General features: G+C 37.8%; 1 protein-coding gene across 8 annotated transcripts in view; it reads right to left on the bottom strand.

The window, feature by feature from the left end:
* Window positions 1-341: 341 nt before the first annotated feature.
* Window positions 342-21,718, bottom strand: part of Zfc3h1 (zinc finger, C3H1-type containing) — a 47,974-nt gene continuing 26,597 nt past the window's right edge. For 3 of the 8 annotated variants that reach the window (XM_006513538.4, XM_006513539.4, XM_030245040.1), the window contains 20 exons: window positions 20,852-21,394; window positions 20,648-20,757; window positions 19,021-19,152; window positions 18,797-18,918; window positions 17,774-17,875; window positions 17,375-17,494; window positions 16,192-16,375; window positions 14,286-14,472; window positions 13,154-13,342; window positions 12,235-12,472; window positions 9,804-9,909; window positions 9,532-9,730; window positions 8,462-8,556; window positions 5,968-6,078; window positions 5,612-5,716; window positions 5,324-5,489; window positions 4,153-4,253; window positions 2,360-2,461; window positions 1,672-1,711; window positions 342-1,411 (listed from right to left, as the gene is read on the bottom strand). In XM_006513538.4, the coding sequence (XP_006513601.1) occupies window positions 1,205-1,411; window positions 1,672-1,711; window positions 2,360-2,461; window positions 4,153-4,253; window positions 5,324-5,489; window positions 5,612-5,716; window positions 5,968-6,078; window positions 8,462-8,556; window positions 9,532-9,730; window positions 9,804-9,909; window positions 12,235-12,472; window positions 13,154-13,342; window positions 14,286-14,472; window positions 16,192-16,375; window positions 17,375-17,494; window positions 17,774-17,875; window positions 18,797-18,918; window positions 19,021-19,152; window positions 20,648-20,757; window positions 20,852-21,394 (3,159 nt within the window). In that variant the 3' untranslated portion in view covers window positions 342-1,204. Of the gene's footprint in view, window positions 1,412-1,671; window positions 1,712-2,359; window positions 2,462-4,152; window positions 4,254-5,323; window positions 5,490-5,611; window positions 5,717-5,967; window positions 6,079-8,461; window positions 8,557-9,531; window positions 9,731-9,803; window positions 9,910-12,234; window positions 12,473-13,153; window positions 13,343-14,285; window positions 14,473-16,191; window positions 16,376-17,374; window positions 17,495-17,773; window positions 17,876-18,796; window positions 18,919-19,020; window positions 19,153-20,524; window positions 20,758-20,851; window positions 21,395-21,718 lie in introns of those variants that run through there. The other 5 variants (XM_006513540.4, XM_017313907.2, XR_003948675.1 and 2 more) reach the window with 3 other exon arrangements.

The raw sequence follows: 21,718 nt of genomic DNA, 5'->3' as shown, positions 1-21,718 counted from the left end.
ATGTCTCTGGGTAGATAACTCAAACTGCAACTTGGTGACATTAACCCTGTTTTTGAGAACACAGTCAGTGCTTAATGTAAACCTATCTGCTCACTGTTCTCAAAAGAGAAGGCCTGTGCTCACCAATTAAAGTCATTTGTTTTGTTGCTGTTTTGACCGGGGAAGGAGTTGCAGAAGAAAGCGATGGTATCAGGGGAAGAACCCCTAGCTCCTACTTCAACCCTTACCCACCCGAGACGTGAACAAAGAGGACCATTATTAAAAACTTATATTAAAAATATTTTGCACGACAACCACTTAATACTTCAAAGTAGTGAACACAAAACAGTCCCACTATTAACTGTTCTTTAAACTGTTAAACTTTATTATAAATTAAAATTTCTTTACAAAAAAAATTGCACATAATATTTGACCACTCTTAGGTTCTGATGCACTGGCATTTGCAATAGTTTCTTTAATCTTCAAGTTAAACAGTCTCAGCAAGGAGTCCAGAACGTAGAAAGGGCAGTCAACAACCCTGCTAGAACATTCAAGTGCAACTAGCAGACTTGTGGCCGCGGCAGTTACACTTTCCTTAAGATGGACTGCTTATGTTTAAAACCCTGAAATGAAGAATCTCAGAGACTTAGAGGAGGAACTAAAAGGACTGCCTGCTATTTTACTGTAAACACGGCCCTGGAAACTAAATCCCAAACAAGAATCTCTCAGGCATCAGAGAGTGTCAAGTGGACCAGGATAGCACAACATAAAGGTAGGGAAAGTAAAAAATGAAACCAAAAACAAAGTAAAATTAAAATAAACGTCAGTCGCTTTGAGGAGCTATACTTACGTACATGATGTTAGAGAATCTGGCAGGGCCCAGAAGCAGGCCAAACAGGAAGTTCATTTATCCATTCCAAGAGTGTCATTCATGTTCATTGCTTCCGGTTTTACGGATAGGATATTGTAGGAAACTTGATATGATCAATAATGCTTGTCTGCCTTACACAGACCTTAGCCAGGGATCAGCCTAATCTTGAAGAATCATTCAAATAATTTTGGCAATTATTATAAAGGCTTAGAACTGACTGCACCCAGTGTTCAGAGATTCTTGCTTTCTGTTTTGTTACTGTTTAAATTTAAGAGCTCATTTAGGCTGACTCCAATCTCTTGGCACTTGGAAACTAGTTTTCTCAGGTTATCAGTTTTACCTCCTTCTGATGCTTCAAACAAGAGTTGCTGTAAAAGACAGGGAAGCATAGAAGTAAGAGAGAGCGAGGTTTTGAGCATTTACCACATCAATGGATATGGCACATGCAGAAAATTTATAGGAAAACATCAAGATAAAATAAAAGATAAAAAGCATTACATCTTTCCATAGTGATGCACAAAGAGGTAACTTCTGTAAGGCTCTCTGATATAAACGGTGGACCTATAAGACAGACAGACACACACTCTGTCAGGAAACATGATGCACATTTAAAAGCCTGACTGCTTCAAGGCAGAACTTTACAATACACTAGAACTCAAGTCAAACATGGCTCTCTTGGGCTTTAGAGATTTCAAATAGAGTTTTTGGAAGGTTAACTTCTTTCTATCTCTAATCCTTTTAAAGTGAGAGGCCAACACAAGGGGCAGAATAGCTAAAAGGAGAAAGTAGCCCATCTGATAATCCAATTACAAACCACTTACCTCTCTTTGTCCCTTTAGAGCAATCTCAGCAGCAATGGCTCTAAGGGAAAAAAGGAATATAGAAAAGGGGGAAAATTTATATATCTTCAAACAAAATGAAACACAGCACTGGCAGAATACTGATTGTGGGAATCTGAATACAAAACTTCCTGAAAGTAACAGGCTAAACTTCCAAGGAGTGTAACCTATAGTGAAAAGAAAAATTCAACAATTTTTATCAACTTTACAGGAATAAAGCAGACCAGTGTGTGAACATGAGTAAGATTCATGGGAGGGGGGAAAAAAAACAAAACAAACTCAAAACTAGTAAACCAGGCCTGGCACTACACCTTTAAAATAGGAAAGAAACCAGACTATAACAGGGAAAACCCTACAATTTAAAGATGGTCCTAAAGTGCTATACACACTTATTTGTTTAATAATATTGTTATCTAAATGTTCTTCCTCATTAAAAATACTACTACTACTACTACTACTACTACTACTACTATTATTATAGCCCTCAGAAGCAGCTATTAATGAGCAATTACTCACTCTAGGTATTAAACCACATCAAGTACCCAAAACAACTCTATACTAGGTCTGTCTATTGGAGGGGAGATAAGATGCTATTTCAGATTTACCTGTCTGGAGCAACCCTTACAAATAAAAGCATAGCTATAAAACATGTACATGATTGTTGCATTACATTTTCCAGGTGGCCAGGCATGTTGGGATATTATATGTAAACATCTTGGCTTGGAGTTTCAGAATCTGAACATTGCTTTCTTCCCATTCATGTTGAAGTAGCCTGTAAAGTACATTCAGGAAAATGAACAAAGCACTCAAAGTGTATGGTACCCCAAACGCGCTCTATAACAGAGTGTACAGCAAGCTACAAAGGTTGGCCAATTAAATCCTCCTAACAAGGACATTCAGCAGATATTTATAGAATGCCTGTTATGACAATTGTTCCGGGATCACAATGTGCTAAACTACTATTCTACAGGTATCTTCAACACCACCAAAAGCTCATGTTTTCCTGTAGGAAACAAAAGCAATCTCATTACCTGGTCCTCTACCAAGTGTTTCTAAGGTAATGGTGATTGGTATAATACACCAATGTAACTTTAAAACACATTTTCTTTCCTAGAGCAGACATATGAGTATTTCTGGGACTAAAATGGAAATATAATGGTAAGTGTTGGGCTCTGACTCTCCTGGTGGGCAGAGGGTAACAGGAATACCCAGAGGAAGAATACGCCAAACCAAAGGAGGACGGCCTACCACAATTAAATTACCTATACTGTAAAATGCTTATCATAAAAGAAACTAGATATAAACAGAAAAACAATGCAATCATATTTTCTACTTCACATGCATATCAAAGGTAATTTTCTTTATTCAAATTTCCACCACTAGCGTCTGAGGATTAACACAGTTGTCATGAAATTTAATTATAGAATTTCCTCAAGAACTTAAGACTTTTGATTATTTTTCAGTTGTACTATATTTCAGATGTATAATACATATATCTCATATGCATCACAGCATGGAAAATACTCTTTAAAACAAAAGAAAATATCTGATAAGCACCTTAGGTAATTTATAAAAACAGCTCTATGGTAAGATGTAATCAATATAGGGAAAATGACTGCACAGTGTGCAATGCCTGTGCAGTGTGCAAAGCCTGCAGTGTGCAATGCCTGCAGTGTGCAATATCTGTGCAGTATGCAATGCCTGCAGTGTGCAATGACTACAGTGTGCAATGCCTGTGCAGTGATGTCCAAGCACGGACAGGTTAAAGCACTGTATAAAAGATTGCCATGATAGAGCAGTTAAAGAAGTGTTCAGAAACTGTCTTGCTCTAATTGAGTGATGTACATGCTAGGTCAGTGCTTAAATCTCAAACCTATTTGTTTTTTTTGAGTTTTATAACAAAAAGTTAGCCTACTTTGTTATTTATAAGAATATATTGATTTGGGCTGGTGAGATGGCTCAGTGGGTAAGAGCACCCGACTGCTCTTCCGAAGGTCCAGAGTTCAAATCCCAGCAACCACATGGTGGCTCACAACCATCTGTAACAAGATCTGACGCCCTCTTCTGGAGTGCCTGAAGACAGCTACAGTGTACTTACATATAATAAATAAATAAATCTTAAAAAAAAAAAAAAAAAAAGAATATATTGATTTTATGTCACCAGCCCATGAGACCCCAATACATGGTAAACATGTAACCATGAATCTAACCCTCCTCCAGCATGCACAGCAGGTTACTGCTTACAATGCGAATGCGAGCAGCAAATGGCGCGCAGTTCTCTGAAATGGCCACATTTTCTTACACTGCCCTCGTATGAATAACTAAACGTCACTTAACAATTCTGAGATTAGAGTGATATATATCCAGGAGGAAAGGCAGACCTACATACAGATTTATCAAGTTTTCAAATTTAATTTCATGTGAAGGGCCTATACTACTGAGCTGAACCCGAAACCTTCTTACCTCAGTGCAAGTCGGGAATTTGCTGGCATAGCAGAGCAAAACCGCTCCAGGGTTTTAGAGTGCTGAGTCTTTGGAACACAGCTCAAATAAAAGAAAATGACCTGGAAGGTTGAGGGAGGGAAAATGAATGCAATTAAAAAGCAGACTCCAGCTACCTGTGTATTTTAATAATAATAATAATAAATAAAAAGGTCTTTAAGACACAAATGTATAAATCATAATGTGTGATTAAATAATGTGTGATTTAACTATACTAGCCACTTTCCGAATACAAAGTAGAAACTACGGTCTAGGGATGAGCCATGGACAAAGCACTGACAGGAAGCCAGGAGTCCGAGTTTTCAGGCCTGAGTCTACCTTTGCTTGCTGTACACTGCTGGGCAAGTCAGGGACTAACAGTACTTGCCACATCTCGCTCATGGAATCCCCGTAAGAAAATGACTTAATGTCCATGGTTTGAGATCCTGGGATAGAGAACGGCACAGAAGCACATCACACATTAATCGGTTATCCTGATGAGCAGCAGAACCATCCTACAGAGGGGGGTGGGAGCACACATCTAAGGCTACACTGAATTTTAGTAAGCAGGCGCTTGTGTGTTACATTATATTGACTGAAATCAGACTCTGAAAAAAAAGAGCAAACCCGTTTGCTTTACTAATTATAATACCCTTTGTGAGGACACCATTAATCAGATTTTACTATTATAAATGTAAACAGCACCTTATTTTCAGTTCTGTGAGGCCCTATGGCTGCATTTGCTTGACAGAACTTAGCAAGAAGAGTGGCTACAAAGGATATGCTGATTGGTTTGGTTGTTGCTTTCTTTTTCCCATTAATTCATGTATTCACTTTACATCACAGCTGATCGATCACACACACACACACGCACACGCACACGCACACGCACACGCACACGCACCCCGGGCCTCACTTAGCCCCTCCCCCATCCCCAGGATCGGTTAACTCTTACAGACTGACAAGGCACCTGCTCCTAGACTCTGAAGAACTGATCACAGCAAGGACAGTGAATGTTAGTAAAGTGGCCCCAGAAAAAGCTCTCGGTATAAAACAGTGGCTTTGCCGTCTTTGGTAAATTTTCTTTGTTATATACAAACATTTACAACAAACAAACAAAACAAAACAAGAAACAAACACCTTAACTCCTTACCCGGTTATGGAATTCATAGTTGGACCAGTAATCAGCACTGCTAAAAGGGATGGGGTATCGGGCAGGCACCGTAACCAAACATCTATTTACTAGGTCAGTAAAAAGTTTGAATTCTTGGACTTTGTTTCTGGATCCAGCAGCTCTATTATTGGCAAAGACAAGATAACTGCCAAAAGAAAGACATGGTGCTTCAGAATAATTAAGCCAGTAACTCAGCACAAGCCGATCCCCTTATCCCCACCCCAGGACTATTCTAAACCTCCCATCCTTAAACAGAACTGCACTTACTCCATCCAAATCTTCTGCACAATATCAGACCTCATGGCCACCCCTAACGCCGCCTCATACGCTTCCACTGTCTCTTTAATACTGGACTGTAGAGGATGGCAAAGGCTGTTGAAGAAATGAAGAAAAGAAATGCTTCCAGTTTAGTCTTGTTAGGTAAAGTCTCCTTGCGTTTGTCTGTCAGTGGATGCGGGGCTCGGCATCGCTTTGGATCCGCTTCACTGATTCTTTATTACATCATAATTCAGTACACATTACATCATAATTCAGTACACATTACATCATAATTCAGTACATCAACTCTAAGTGCAAGAGAAGCTGAGCATGCAGCGTCTTCGCCACAGTGGGGAATGTCTCACCAGTAAATCAGCCATAAATAAGGGACTTGGTTGTTAAATGCATCATCATCGAAATTCCCTTTGCATAAGCACGCTGGAATGTCGAGTGGTCCTGGAATATTTAAGAGATACCTGAAAGGAGAAAATCCCAGCAATGTATGAAATTATGCCCAGGTACTCATGCAGACATTAATAATCATGAGTTTCAACCTGATTGAAATATTTCTACAAAAGAATAAATTTTTCAAAAATCATACCTGCTCAAATTTTACTTTTATACCAATATGAATTAACTATCCCCAAATAAACTTGTAATTCCCAAATGAAACAAATCATCTAATTGAAGCTTATTAGAAATAAAAAGGCCAAATGAGATTACAAAGCATCTGAAATTTCAACAAAATCTGTTAACTGAATCTCCACTCACATGCACACAGAAGTTTAATTCATAATAATAAAATAAAATGCTGACTACAACCATTTCTCAGAAAAAGAGCCATTCTCAAAGCAGCAAATGCTCTGAATTATATCACCCCATTTCAGAGAAAAAAAAAAAGTACTAAAGGTTCTTAGAAACCTGAATAATGAGCCTCTTTAATGTTCACTCCTTCAGCTTTCCCTTCATTGTATCTGAATGCCTTTATGTGTAATAGCAGAGTCTGAGATTCACCTAACCTTGAAATGACAATCTAGTATAATCACTTACATTGGGTTTTAAAAGGACTGTAAAGGGAAAACTTTTAAAGGGTTAGCCCAGGAAGGCAGCAAACATGGAGAAGTTGGGTTAGCATCGTACACTATCACAGCTGGCTCTATTACTTTGAGTTCCAGTTGATTTCTAAAGACTTTAGAATCCGCCACTGAAACTGAAATGACTTCAAATCTAACATACATAAAACTGTATTATCTCTAGGGCAACTTCCTGAAAGTGAATGGAAACAAGGTAACTTTCTAAATTCATTTGAAACAAATGAAATAGTTCTTACTGCTTATCATCTTTATACTAAATTCTATGAAGAGTTGATCAAATCCATTTCTAGATAAGTATGTTTTGCTTTATAATTTCTGCCTTACAATTGTATCTTGAATACATTGTGAGCACTGATTTCTACTAATAAACTAGTTATTATATACACTCAAAATTGTATACATACTTACGGTGTATACACATAAACATAACAATAGCCAAAATCACCTCACTTCCTGGTACTCTCTCAACATTCAACTCAAAAGACATTTTGTCTTCTCACAGTATAGTCCAGGTTGGTCTTAAATGCACACCTTTCTACCTCAGTCTCTCAGGTGCTTGGACCACAGGTGGGTGCCACCATGGCTAAAGGCTTCTTAAATTAATCCTTGTACAGACAAGAACATTAGTGCTATCTAAATAAACTAAGTGTCTTTTTCTAATTCTTGGTGATATATGATTATTTCACGAAAGAATTTAATAAAACAAGATGTCAGTAAAAAAACAATAAGGTAATTTAGAGGCAATCTAGTTCCAATGTTTTATTGGTAGTGTTTTTTATTCTGCTCAATTAAGCTAGCATCAAGATCTAAAGACCTCTGATTAGTTACCAGGGCAAAATCTGGCATCATCCCCCTGTAAGCTAAACCAATTATCTCCATGCCCAAGGGAAAACCCGAGCACAAGGGCTGTCAGGGCTTTGTTTGCCTTGAATTAGTCTTTTGCCAAAGTTTGAAAACAAACCAATTTAATTTTAAAGACAGAAAAAAAAAATGTGTGTAGGAGAGGATCAACTTCTAACTTTTTTCTGTTTCTTGTCTGTTCATTGGCATTTTGCTTGTAACTATCTTTAAAATATTAATGTACATATTTTAACAATTTTTAAAGGCACTACTAATTAGGACAATTAATTGACAAGCTATAAAGGTCCTAATTTACAAAAACAAACAAACAAAACAAAACAAAACAAAACAAAACCTGAGGTAGCTAGACCTTTTTTTGAATCTGACTTACTAGGAGATAGCTGGACAGAGAATTCAGGTTTTAAAACACTGGCTTTTCTCCCAAAAGGCCTGGGTTCAATTGTCAATGTCCATGGTTATGGATTATGTTAGTCTCTTTAGCAAATCACAACCACCTGTAATTCCAGCTCGAGAGCATCTAAAGCTCCCTTTCTGGCCTCCTTGGGCACAGGCACACAACATGATACACAGACAGACGTGCAGGCAAAACACCTATACCACAAAGTCCATGTTTCTATTAAAAGATAGACTAAGAAGAAAGAGGGAAGGTAGCAGCTAGGTAGAAATATAATCTACACATATACTTTGACTTGCTATCACGAAACTAAGATTTTATCTTCACTTATCAGTATTTTCTATAAGAATTCTTTTAGGAGACTGACAAGACGACTCAGTGGTCAAGAGTAGGTAAGTATTCAAGTGCTACATAAGCGGTCTGAAATGTAATCAGTCAACAATAAAAACTATCCTTCCACGGGCCTAAACTCTTTCTCATTCCTCTATAGACCAAATTTCCACAACTTACCGAAATAAATCCACATTACTGTACTTCTCAAAGCCAGGTTTAAAGAAGGATCCAACGAACTGCCTCAGAACTGGAAGAAGCTTATCACCTCCGTCCTAGGAAACGAAGGATTAACACGAGTCAGGCCTGTACCTTTGAAAGCCTTTTAACAGACATGATGAGATTATTTTTCTTGGTCAGATGGGAACACAATGAGTAAACTTCATCCTCCCTTCTTGTGCCAACTGGTTCCATAATCACCTGTGAGGACTATGCTAATTGTTATTTGATATGAAAGGCACCATTCCCACGGCTGAGGACCCTGGTCTATATAAGCTATATAAGTGGCCAGCAAGTGGGCACGGACAAGCATGCATGCTCAGAGCGCAGGCGTGACTTTCTGCTCTGGAGATGAGGGTGACCAGCTGCTTCATGCTCCTGGTGCTGCAAGAAGCGGACACTAACCTAGAACTGTGAGTTTAAATAAATCCTTGGTTCCCCTAATTTGCTTTTTGTTGGGGTTTTTATCACAACAAAAATGAATTTGAAACACCTCTGGATTAAATTCAACTAACCATTAAACAATGTATCTAGTATTATCAAAGGCTCAAAATCACCCACTAAGTTTTTTTAAGATTTTCATTTATTTATTTTATGTATATGAGTATACTGTCACTATCTTCAGACACACCAGGAGAGGGCATCAGATCCCATTACAGATGGTTGTGAGTCACCATGTGGTTGCTAGGAATTGAACTCAGGACCTCTGTAAGAGCAGTCAATGCTCTTAACCGCTGAGCCATCTCTCCAGCCCCCACCAACATCATAAGCAGCTATCACATTTGCCACTACCGTGGATACTTTAGTGTAATCATGAATAACATGGTTTGTGCTCTTGAGGCGTTCTTAGAGACAAAGCCCTGTAAGAAATGCAATGGTAACCCTGCAGGAAGAGTAGGACAATCTAGCCTAACCTAGGAAAGAAGGACCAAGAAGAAGGCTATGCTATCGGGAGAAGTCACTGGTGACGGAATACAAAACACACTGTGTTTAAGAAGCAGGAGTTTTTTGGGTTCTTTTGGTTTTTTTACCTGCAAGATGAAAAATTTGCAGAGATGATAAAAAATTTCCGCATTCTGAGGGTTATTTTCAAATGCAGTAAGCCAAACCCTTCGGGCTTTGTCATATCGATCTGTTTTCAAATACAAAGCTGCAAGGGTTTCCAATAACTGGCAGTTTGTGGGACACGACTCCAACAAGCTTGTGCAAAGCTCCACTGCCTCCTCATACCTTAGGAAGAAGAAGACGGCTAAGACTCTGTGAGGATGAATTTTAACAGAGCTGTTTGTTCATTAAGCTTTACCTCTCTAGGAGTTGGTGTAGAGCGATCATGTTTGTGTAAAGTGGAAGGCAGACCTCTATTCTTTCTCCACTGGTAAGGGTCTCATCTGTACAAGCTTTCACCGCATCTACCACAAAACATACAATCAATCATTTCACTCTGTTATACTGAAAAGGCAACAGAAACCCCATTTGTCTCCATTTAAGGACCAAGCCTGGTTTCAAAAAAGGCCATAAGGTACCAACTTCATGAACAGACCATAAGTCCCAGAAGCCAAGTCATAAGACACCAGCTCCAGGAACAGACCATAAAATCCAGAACAAGATCATAAAACCCTCTCCCCCAAATAACAGCCTGCGGATAACCACAAAAATGGGCATATCTCAGGATGGGCCGTCTGTGCTGGGCAGCCCTATCTCATCCTATAGCTAGACATTCATGACATAGGAATGCAGACCACTGACCACCTGGAACCCCCTAGCACCCACAATGAAATTTTAGATTACCCAAACCTTCCAGAGAGTCGTCTTCTCCCCACCCCCCACCCCCCCCACCCCCCCTCAGTTCCCTATAGGAAGACCTGTATGCCTTTGTCTGGGGTCACCATTTTAAGAGAATGGTTGACCCCGCATGCTGGTTGTTTCTGCATGCTAACTGAGTCTGGGGTCCTCCTTCAGCGATGTTTGGATCCTTACATTACCAACTCTAAGACACCCTTACTCATCCTTTTTGTCCTCACTTACCTGCCATTTACCCTGACTTCAGGTATCACCACACTCCTACACTTCTATATTACCTTATATTCCTGTTCCAAGTAGAACCATCTCACAGGAGATCCCACACAATAAGCCATATTTTTACTTAAATTAGCATCAGCAATTACCTTAAATTCCTTAAACTCATCCCAAAAATAGAACCACAAAATTATCTTTAAATCTTTCTCTGATCACTTAAAAGAAGTCTTTCTTTGATATCTCACCTAGATTTTTCCCTTGAAGAAAAAAAAAAAAAAAAAAACCTAGCCCTCCACACCCCCCACCCCACCCCTGAAAACATAACATTGGTCCTCCAGTTGGTTTTCCACCTTCTTTTGAAATGGTAATGTCACTCTGCAGACCGCAAACACTCCACAGCACTCAGAATGCTAGCAGGAATCCAGTCTTTCCTCCCGTCATGGGGTCCTGGAGATGCACTACACCACCGGGCTTGGACCAGAGCCTTCAATGGCCTGCCTGTGTTAGTTCTTTTCTCTTTTCTTCTCCTCTCCTTTCTTCTCCTCCTCCTTCCTTCCTTCCTTCCTTCCTTTCTGACCTGCCTGCCTCCTCCCTTTTCTTATACACCCGTCACAGAAGCCATATTTGTTTCCCTATATAAAGTAAAAATTCATCCACTTTCTCCTTAAAGACTCTCTTATATCAATCAAGTCTTTAAAGGATCTTAAAATCTACCATCATTCCATTAATCAAGCAAATTCTTTCCATTGTCTAACAGAATTTTTATAAGGACTCTCCCTCAAGTTCTTCTTTGAATTCACTACACAAGCTCTCCTTAGCTTGTCTTATCTTTCCCTAAGCTCCTCTAACAGGAGTGACCTTTCTTCCCTTTCCTCACTGGGACATTCAAAAGGATTTACTAAATACTTAGTAAATTATAGAGATTCATCCCCAGCCCTTAGGAAATACAGAGAAGCAAGCAGAGCTCTCAGAGTCTTTGAGAGGGACCCTTGGACATATTGTGGTCCTGCTTCAAAGCTCAGCTCCGACTCTCAGACACCTTTCTTGAACATGAAAACCTACAGTAATCGCCCCATCTTGAGTCTAGGATTTGTACCAAATAATTCTACAAATGCCAAATTCTTACTTCTGTAGCACACAATTTACACTACATACTAATACACTATATATATGGTCTTATATACTTCATAATTATGTCAAGTGCATAGATCTTCTGACAGGATTATATACTTATTTTAGGGAGGAACAGGTTTTAAACTCAATTGCATGTTCAATGGCAGATATATGTTTAACATATAATAGTCATAAAATTAACTTTGGATAAAATATTAACTACATTAAAAAAATCAAAACACATCCTTAAAAGACTGTCAGAACAAAATAAAAAACAAGCAAACTTAGTTCTACAATTCAATCAACTCCTCTAACCTGATTATGTTATCAGTAAGTGTGTGCAATCAGATGCACATGCACTTAATAACAATACCTTAATCTTGCATCCTTTGCCATAATTAAAAAAAGCCACAGTGTAGATTTTCAGTTCATATATCTAATGACAAATAATATAGTAATAGTAAAAATACTTAGATAATGAAGTGCAATTACAGCATAAGCTATCCCATTTTATAAAGAATGATAATAAATAAATGAACTGATGTTCAGAACAACGGTTTTGTGACTTGTAATGCTTGATATTATAATTTATAAACATCACTTACCTTCAAACACTGCTAACAATAAGTCAGGATTGGTCTTGACATCTTGAGCTGCTTGCCATGGCATTACAAACGGTTCTGTGTTAACAATTCTTGAAGGATTAGCATTAGATGGATCATAAAGTTTTGAAGGGAGACTATTGAATTCAATAAGATGTATGTAGGCCAGCCATGCCAGACACCGATCATCTGTCTTAAGGTACTCAGCTACTATTGCATCATTAGCCAATTTTAATGCATTCTAGAGAAAACGAAAATATTTAGAAGTGTTTTTAAAGAGTAATTTCCATCCACAATAAGACTCAAATCTAAAGAATGAAGATGTTTTCGATGATTCTTAAATACATAAGTGAAAAAACTTTTTTCAAGACAGAGTTTCTCCATCTAGCCTTAGCCTTAGCCTCTGCCTCCCAAGTGCTGACATTAGTGTTGGGACACACTAATGCACATCACCACCTGGCTTATAAGTGAAAATTTCTATCGTCACCAAATTTTTCAATGACAAATCCTGAGCTGAGCACAGATTTTACTATCTTAAAGTTTATGATATAATAATGAGACGAGTTGAAAAGTATTAAGATTCCTTACACTTAAAATCCGATAAGTTAAAGACAAAGAAAGAAAGGAAGGCAGACAGGCAGGCAGGCTGTGAAAACTCACAGTCCCCAAGCCCACATAAATACAGATGATTTTCTTTGTGGTCTGATCCTTTTAGATCATAGGTCAAGACTTAGCTGGACAGTGACTAACACAATCTTTCCAAGCAAACCCTATAAAAACTCATAGTAACAAAAGGGAACAAAAGTTAAATGTCACCACAACTTACTTAGTTAGTGACAAGAGTTCAAATCCGAAGCCTCACTATTCATGCTACCCATGTCTGAGACCCTAAGATGAGATTAAATACTATAAAAATGTTTACCTGTAAAACTGCAAGTGCACTTTGGCATCTCCCAGTAAATATATGTAGCTGAACTCTAAACAAAAGAGCCTCTAAAAGCTGAAAGGACAGAATATCTGATATTTCCCGCTTGGCCGCTCCCATCAGAAACTCCACCATCCTCTCACACACATAATCCTTTTCTTCAAAGGTGCTTTCTAGGTGCAAAAACTGATGGAAACAGTTTCACGTCATTAATCTGCTTTATAGGAAAAAAATATAAACTCATTCAACTAAGATATTGTCTCAACAGATGTACAATTCATGCAAAGAGTAACTATAAAAATATATATACCTACTTTCCAGTATAATATCCAGATCTGCCTTCTGTCACAGATTAGTATATAAAATCGGATGAACTAAAATAAAATGTATTCTCCCAATCATCACTGAGAGCAATTGCACTTCACTTCTGAATCAATACATGGTGAACAAGATAATAGATATACAAAGCTTGCATTTATGATCATACACAATCTGTGTTGATTGGGAATTCGACTCTTTAAAGAATAGTATCTGTGGGCTGGAGAAATAGCTCAGCAGGTAGAAGTCCTGAGTTGAATTCCCATCACCCACACAGCAGCTCACAATGGCTGTAATCCAGTCCCAGAGTTTACCACAGTTTCTGGCATCCACCAGGCATACAAGTGGTGCACAGACATACACTCAGGCAAAACACCCATACATGAAATAAAAGAGCATCTGTATTAGAAATATATGACACCCTAAAGAACAAACAATTTTAAGGAAAAATGCTACAACTTTTGAGTATTCCTTTCTGAGGAAAAGCCTGCAATAATCAACAGCATCAACTCTAGACACTGTTGGATTTGGACAGTCTTTGCTATCCCAGGCTTCTCAGTACCTCAGCTCAAAACGAACAAGTTATAAGTAATCAACTCATTTATTAAGAGGTAATGTGTTACCCCAATGTTTGAGTTTCAGAAAGTAAGTAAATGATAAATCTGAGATAAAGCTGAGGAAAATCATGATAAATTATCTACATGCTGATAAACTATATAATCTATTAAGCTGTCTACCAGTAATTAAGACGCCCCAAGGAATTATGACCATAGCATACATCAACCACATGGCTGATGTCTTTTCTACTTACAGTCCAAAAGCTTTGATAGTCAGGAGCATACTCAACAGCTGTTTCACACATTTCCTGCACCTCCTCCTTGGTCCCTCTTTTTGAGAACAATCTGAGGTAATGGCACCAAATTTCTGGATTGTCTTTATTGTTTTCCAGAGCTCGAGCCAGTACATTTAAAGCAGAGTCCAAAGATTCTGAACACAGCCTGTATGTTTCAAAGACAGGACAAAGCGTTCATTGTAAGATGCTGAGCAGCTCGGGCTGCAGCTCAGTGAACAGCACGTGCTGAGCAGGCACATGGCACCAGGTTCAATCACCAGCAGTGTAAACTACTGAAACACTTAACATCTCCGCAGAGCTAATCAAATGAACCAAACTAAGAATCTACTTTCTACTAGAACCTACAAGAAGCCAAAATCACTACGATACAAAGTAATAAATTGGGATTTCAAATCATGTCTGTCAAAGCCCAAAGGTCCCGATCTCCTGTAGACTAAATAATTTCTTTTTAAGTAGACATTCTGTGAGCATTTACCACAGATAAAAACATAGTATAATAAAAGCACTTGAACTATCAACTTCAAATGTGTTCTACGTACATACTCAGCAATACCTTTTATGATTTATACCGTTTGAAAACAGGAAAGTTAAACAACTCTCTCTCAAGGCCAGGTACTGCCAGCACAAAATATCAAAGCTTTCAATAGAATACTTCTTTTCAGCTCAATGGCTCGCTATCTCTTAAAGAAGATAATTCTTCCATGAGCCTACTCATAGAGTAATGTACACTTCTTTTGTCCTTTACTCAATGAGTCAGACATTCAGACTGTAACTTAACCCATTCTCATGGAAAAGACATAAGGCAAGTTAAATAAGACCCTTTTCAGGTATGTGTAGTTTATCAGCACTCTGCTGCTGCCTTATTTAATAGGTTTTATACTAAGTTTTAAGTTAGGTCTTTCCCAGTAGACTGCTATTTAATAAAAGAAACTATTATACTTTAAAATTACATTGTAAAGATTATTCCTGACTTTCTCTCTACTATTAAAAAGCAGAAGTTAAGAGTATGAAATTTGTAACAATAACTACTAACTGTGAAATGTATTACTTAACATGAATATAACCACACACGGAAAAAAGACCAATTCCATCAGAATTTAAAAATAGCTAAATAAACTTAAATCTCCATTGCAAATGAACCTAAAATTTAACATGTTCCATTCTCATAATTTTACTAACAGATTTCCACCCCCTTTTTGGTTTTTAAGACAGGGTCTATATGTAGCCTTGGCTGGCCTAGAACTCGCCATATAGATGAGACTGGCCTCAAACTCACAGAAATCCAACTGCTAGGACTAAAGATGCAATCCATATGCAGCAACTTCAGTATAATTTAAACCTGTTACCCACTGAGCCACGAACATAAGATGAAGTTCTACTCTTAAAACTTTTTACTAGATTTAGAACAATAATAGAATATTTTTGGTTTTGTCACAAAGCAAACTAAGGACTCAAAACCAGATATGAAACAATCTACCTCTAATTTCAGTACCTGGGAAGTAAAAAGAGGAGGGCCCATTCAAGGGCATCCTCAAAGACACAGACAGCAGGTTTCAGAGCAATCAACATTACATGAGACCCTGTTTCTACAGAATAAAGTACTGAAGCAGGCGTGGCAGCGCACACATGCAATGTCAGCACTGGGGAGTCTGAAACATGACTGAGTACATGGGCCACCAAGTGAGTTTCAGGCTAGCCTTAGTTACAGTGAGACCGTGCCTCAAAAACAAAAGACCCCATTGATAATAATAAGGAAACCTGATGACCATCGGTGAAGTAAAATAAAGAATGAAGATAAAAACCTGATGGCCATTGGTGAAGACTAAAGATATAAATATTTCAGAACAATTGGAAGCTGACCTACCCCTCATTTTGATTCAAGTACTTGTACGCAAGCTTGAGCCAAAGTTGTACATGGGATGGATTTTCCAGTACACTTGCTTCTAAGTTAGCAATGTCATCAGTTTCACTGGTAAAATATCTAACATCGTCTGGAGTGACAACGGTGTCCAGAGCTGGGACATTTATTTGCTTCTCTGGTCGGAAGGCTGCAAGAACAAGTACAGTTAGCTTTAGAGCTTCAACCACTCAAGGAAAACACTTTGTCCTCATCCCAAAGGCTCTCGTCATAGGTATCAGATGATTTTCAGCTCTAAAGTGAACTGTCAGATAATCCAAACCTAGACACTTCTAGAAGAGTAAAATACTTCAAGCATCAGGAAAATAAGAATAAATAGGACTCAGCTGACAAACTACAAGTACGGTCTGTTGGTAAAGCAGACTAAGTATGTTAATTAAGTTTAAGTGACAACACTGATAACTCAACTGTGAAGTATAATTTAAAAATTAAACTAGAAGTTAAAATGCAGACATGATGGCCCGCATCTATAAACTCAACACTCCAGAAGTAGAGGCAGGAGGATCAGGAGTTCAAGGCCAGCCTTGGCTACATGAGACTTTGTCCTGCGGGAGGAGGAGAAGGGAAGGAAAACCATTTATTAAGTTAAAATTACAAAATATTTCTTCTACATCTCAACTACAGAACTGTTACACAAATATAAATAAGCACATGAGTGTACCTGGACATCATTATTAAGCCACAAATTATGAAAACTAGAAATAAGAATGAAAGATGTACTCAAAATACACACACACACATATACACACGTTTACTGCATGTCAGAAAATAGATTCCAAAATAAAGCAAAATAATATTATTATTATCATTATTATTAGCGTGTGCTTTCAAGGACACAGGCAAAGCAGTGATATTCACCTGGGGCTATGCTCACCCCACTACAGCATGTTTGCAAATACATGAGACATCATGTTTGTTCAAGAGTGTTCATCCCAGGTACTGGGCAAAGAGCAGGAATGAAAACATCCTGCAGTGTCAGGATCAACTGAAGGGCATCACATTTAAAACAGTGGAAAATACCAATGATACAAGTTTAAGCAAACACATGTATAAGCTAGGCTAAAACTGTCAGCATTCTGACAAAGAGAACACCACGTAGTGACTTTGGATCTCAAATGGCGGGACTTACCGTACTTAATTGGTCCTGTAGACTGCTCATCATCACTACTGCAGCTATTCTCTGATACAGGCTTTCTACAAAACTTTGGCTTCCATTTTCTTTTATCTTTGTAAGTTGTAAATGGAGGTGCTAATAGAGATAGAAGATTGTTAATTTATGTAACTAGTATTTTTTTATTGTTTTAAAGACTTTAAAAGAACTACAGCTATTTGATCATGATAGTAAATGACAGCATTCACTTTAAGAACATAATGTCAGACTGTCTACAACCATACAGAAATGAGAAACACACATGCACACATACACACACATACACACACATACATGCACACATATGCACACACACACACATGCACACACACACATACATGCACACATATGCACATCTACACACACATACATACTTACTATGGCCTTTACTTTCATTAACATTGCTGACAAGGAGAACAGCCATCTGGTCCATTGACATCCGGTCTTTGTTTACTCCAAAAAGTTTTTCAACATATTTTTCTGAAAATAAAATAAGGATACTATATTCATTATAAAATGTGGCTGTAATAACTGTACTAATTAAAGATTACAAAGCAAAGAGTAACTTAAACTATGTAAGGCACTGAATGTGCACCATTCAGCGCCTTACATATATCTATGACCTATAAAAGAGGAAAGCCTATGGGTAGCTTAATTACTCTGGCAAATCCTTCCCACCATACCACAATATAAACTGGGATTGGCAGTTCAGGAACTAAAATGAACTACATTATTAGATAAAAGTAGAAGTCCAAATGAGGAATGACAAAGTAACTTCAGTGACTTTACAATCACTCTGGATAGTGATTTTTTTTTAAATAAAAAACAAGCAAATATTAATTCCTTTAGTCCAAAAGACTTATTATTTGGAACCAAACTCTGTGGGAAAATTCAATAAAACCAGTGCACAAGTGTTTGCTAGTAATCCATGATTTCTACATCAAATTTTATAAAGTATTTTTTACTTCAGTACAGGACTTAGAAGCTAAACCCATACTAACTTTTAGTCCTAAGCTTTTGAAAACAGCTAAGGAAAACAAGGGGCTATGCTAGAATCAACAGTAAAATGCCACATAAATGCTATATTTTTTTCTTCTAAGCTGAACCAATTAGATAACAAAAAAAGTTTCTGTAACAGTAATGTGTTAAATCTCTGTTGTCATAGCTACTGGCCAGCACTTACCACTAACAACCAAGTACTTGAAAGTGTGACTAGTAAATGAAGTGTGCCTTCATTTAAACTTACCTTTAAAGGCCAATATGTGGTTAGTGACTACTGTGTTCAATAAGGCAGATCTAGAGAGTGCCATAGGTGAATGTATTAAATTATGAGCTGTTTAAAATATAAGCTGTGCATGATCTTTTTGAAGTCCCTACGTTCAATAAGAACTCTTCACCAACCTGCTGCAGAAGCAATTTCCTCATCAGTGCTCATCTCTGAACAGCCAATCAAAGACAGATTGTATGAGAGAATGTCCTGGAACAACCGTTTCCTGCTAAGTGTATAGTCTTGTACATGCTGCCTAAAATAAAACAAGAGTACAAAAGACAACCGTGTGCTTATCAAAAAAAAAAAAGAAAACATGACCTTTTCTAGAGATTTCTTCCAAATAAAAACTACTCACCACTGACAGTCATCATCATTACATGTTCCTGTTAAGTCAAAGCGGCAGAAACACTGATCCGGCTCAACCATGTTACTGTAAGATACTGAGCTTAGAGGGAGCTTTTCCTTGGTTCGGTAGTAAGGACTAAATCTAGAAAAAGAATGGATATAATAAGTGCATTATATATAGATGGATAGAAAACTAGACCATTTCTTAAATTTTTATTTCTCAGTTAAAAGTTCTCTACCTGTTTACTAATCAAATCAACAGTAAAAGGAATGGAAATGCCCTGATGTAAGTAGAGGAACAAGCTACTTTTACAATGGAAGCATGAGAGCCGTCATAGTCCAAACTGACTGAGGTGGTACACAGCTGTTTCTCAGTACTTGAGAGGCTGAGTTCAAAGAAAGCTGAGCTGACACAGAAGGGGCTCCATCTCATTTAAAACAAAAAAATACCAGACATGCAAAGTATTCAGGGGGAAAGTACCTGCCTAGAACAGATGAGGCCTTAAGTTCAATTCCAAGTACAAATAAACGAAAAAAGAACTTTAAAACTATAATACAGAAAAATATATAATCCTATATTCTACAATCTTTTTTCCTGGTATTTCTTGTCTACATTACAAAGCCAGCATGAATACTAGGCTATGAGCCCATTCTATCTACTAAGAGCTTTGGGGTTTTGTTTTTTTTCTTTGTTTTTCTTCTTCTTCTTCTTCTTCAGACAGGGTTTCTCTGTGTAGCCCTGGCTGTCCTGGAACTCACTCTGTAGACCAAGCTGGCCTCAAACTCAGAGATCTACCTGCCTCTGCCTCCCAAGTGCTGGGGTTAAAGGTGTGAAACACCACACCCAGCTTCTACTAAGAGCTTTGTAACTTTTATCATAAAATCATATCCATTTAGCAGTCCACAACATCTAGCATTCTAAAAATATTGTGGGACATTAGCCACCTAAGAATGTCTAAGTTAACATTACAGAGGCTGGCCAATGACAAATGAAAAGTCCTCAAATTAAAAATCGTCGCTGTCCAAGAATGGCAGCACAAACCTATATAATACCAGCACCTGGAGGCACAGGGCAAAGGATTACTTCAAGTTTGAGGCTAAAAAGCAGTTCAGCTGGAGCTATGTAGTGAGATTCTATCTTACAAAATACTTATTGGGGGCTGTAGAGATGGCTCAGTGGTTAAGAGCACTGGCTGTTCTTCCAGAGGTCCTGAGTTCAATTCCCAGCAACCACATGGTGGGTGGCTCACAACCATCTGCAATGGGATCTGATGCCCTCTTCTGGAATTTCTGAAGACAGCAACAGTGTACTCACATACATAAAATAAAATGTGCTATTTGTTTAAAAAATAAAAATAAAAATATTTACAAGACTATATATATATACACACCAATGAATAAAAATCTTTACAAGACTCTATTCCTAAAATACTTAATAGAAGCCTAGTATCTGAACCCATAGACCATGCTAAAACTCCGTTCTGATTTGATTTGAGAAGAACAGCAATACATACTTTTGTCTTCCATAAAAAGGTTTTCCAGTTGTGTTCAAATGCTTTTATTAGGACAGATTTAAGGTAAAGCATTAGGAGCCAGGGTAACTCTGAAATGCACACTATTAACTATCTCTTCAATACCTGTAGGATTTAAAGACAAGAAGAGGGCTCTGGTAAGGTCTAAATGGACATGGCTTCACTTCTGTTGTTTTACTCTGTGCTGTAACAAAATCCACATCCACAGAAATCTCCTGGAAAAAAACAACCAAAATCACAGTAACTCCAAAGACAAGGAAGGCATGAAGTGAACTCTAAATGTTTCAGAAAATATGAAAGGCCACTTACCTGGCCATGCAGAACTTTTTCTGTAGTGCCTGTGGTCGTTTTTAAAATCAACTGTTTTAAACTGTCAGCTCTTGAATATAATTTTTGTAGTTCACCTATTTTTAACCCTAGAAAAAGTTCTGGTTTTTCTACAGTACTCTTACTAAGTTTGTTTATACACTCTTTGTTAGGTGTGTCAGTGTGCTTAAGGTTGGGTTTAGTGAAAGAATTGGACTCTAGGAAGGATCTTCTTCGTTCTCTGCTTGCACCTGACAAAACTTCATCATCAACATCATTTTCTTCTGTGTCCAAGGTTAATTTATCCTGTGTCAGATCATGAAGCGAGGGTTGAGGTACAGAAAACTCAGGTTCCTCTTCCACTACGGGAACGAGGTTTTGTTGTTCCTTTGCTTTGAGGGCTCGGGCTTCTTTTAACTTTTGAATTTTCAAGGCATATTCATATTCTAGCTTTTGTAATCGTCTTTTTTCCATAGCAATTAATTCTGCTGAATGCTTCCTTGGACTTGATATTGGAGAATTATCCAGTCTCATCATTTTGTTTGGCTGTGACAGAAAAGTAAGTATTTTATATCATTTTATGCAACCATACATGACTGCTCACAGGACAATTGTGGTATCACTAGAATATTATACCAATGCCACAAAACCAAAGTGACAAGGAGAGCAAAGCAATTTCACAAGTAACACTCGTTTGCAAGTTAATCTGTGACCAACAAAAACTAAAACCAATGCAAAGTAAATTTTAAAAGCATCCAAAATATAAGTATCACTTAAAAACAAACTCTAGATTGCATAGATTGAATAATAATATAATCTGCTCTTTGAAGTTGCAACAAAGTTGGAATTAACTTTATACATCTCTTAGAA

The sequence above is a fragment of the Mus musculus genome, chromosome 10 (genome assembly GCF_000001635.26).
Source record: "Mus musculus strain C57BL/6J chromosome 10, GRCm38.p6 C57BL/6J".
Taxonomy (NCBI): domain Eukaryota; kingdom Metazoa; phylum Chordata; class Mammalia; order Rodentia; family Muridae; genus Mus; species Mus musculus.
Note: the sequence above shows the minus strand (reverse complement) of the source record. Positions and strands in the feature narration are given on the sequence as shown.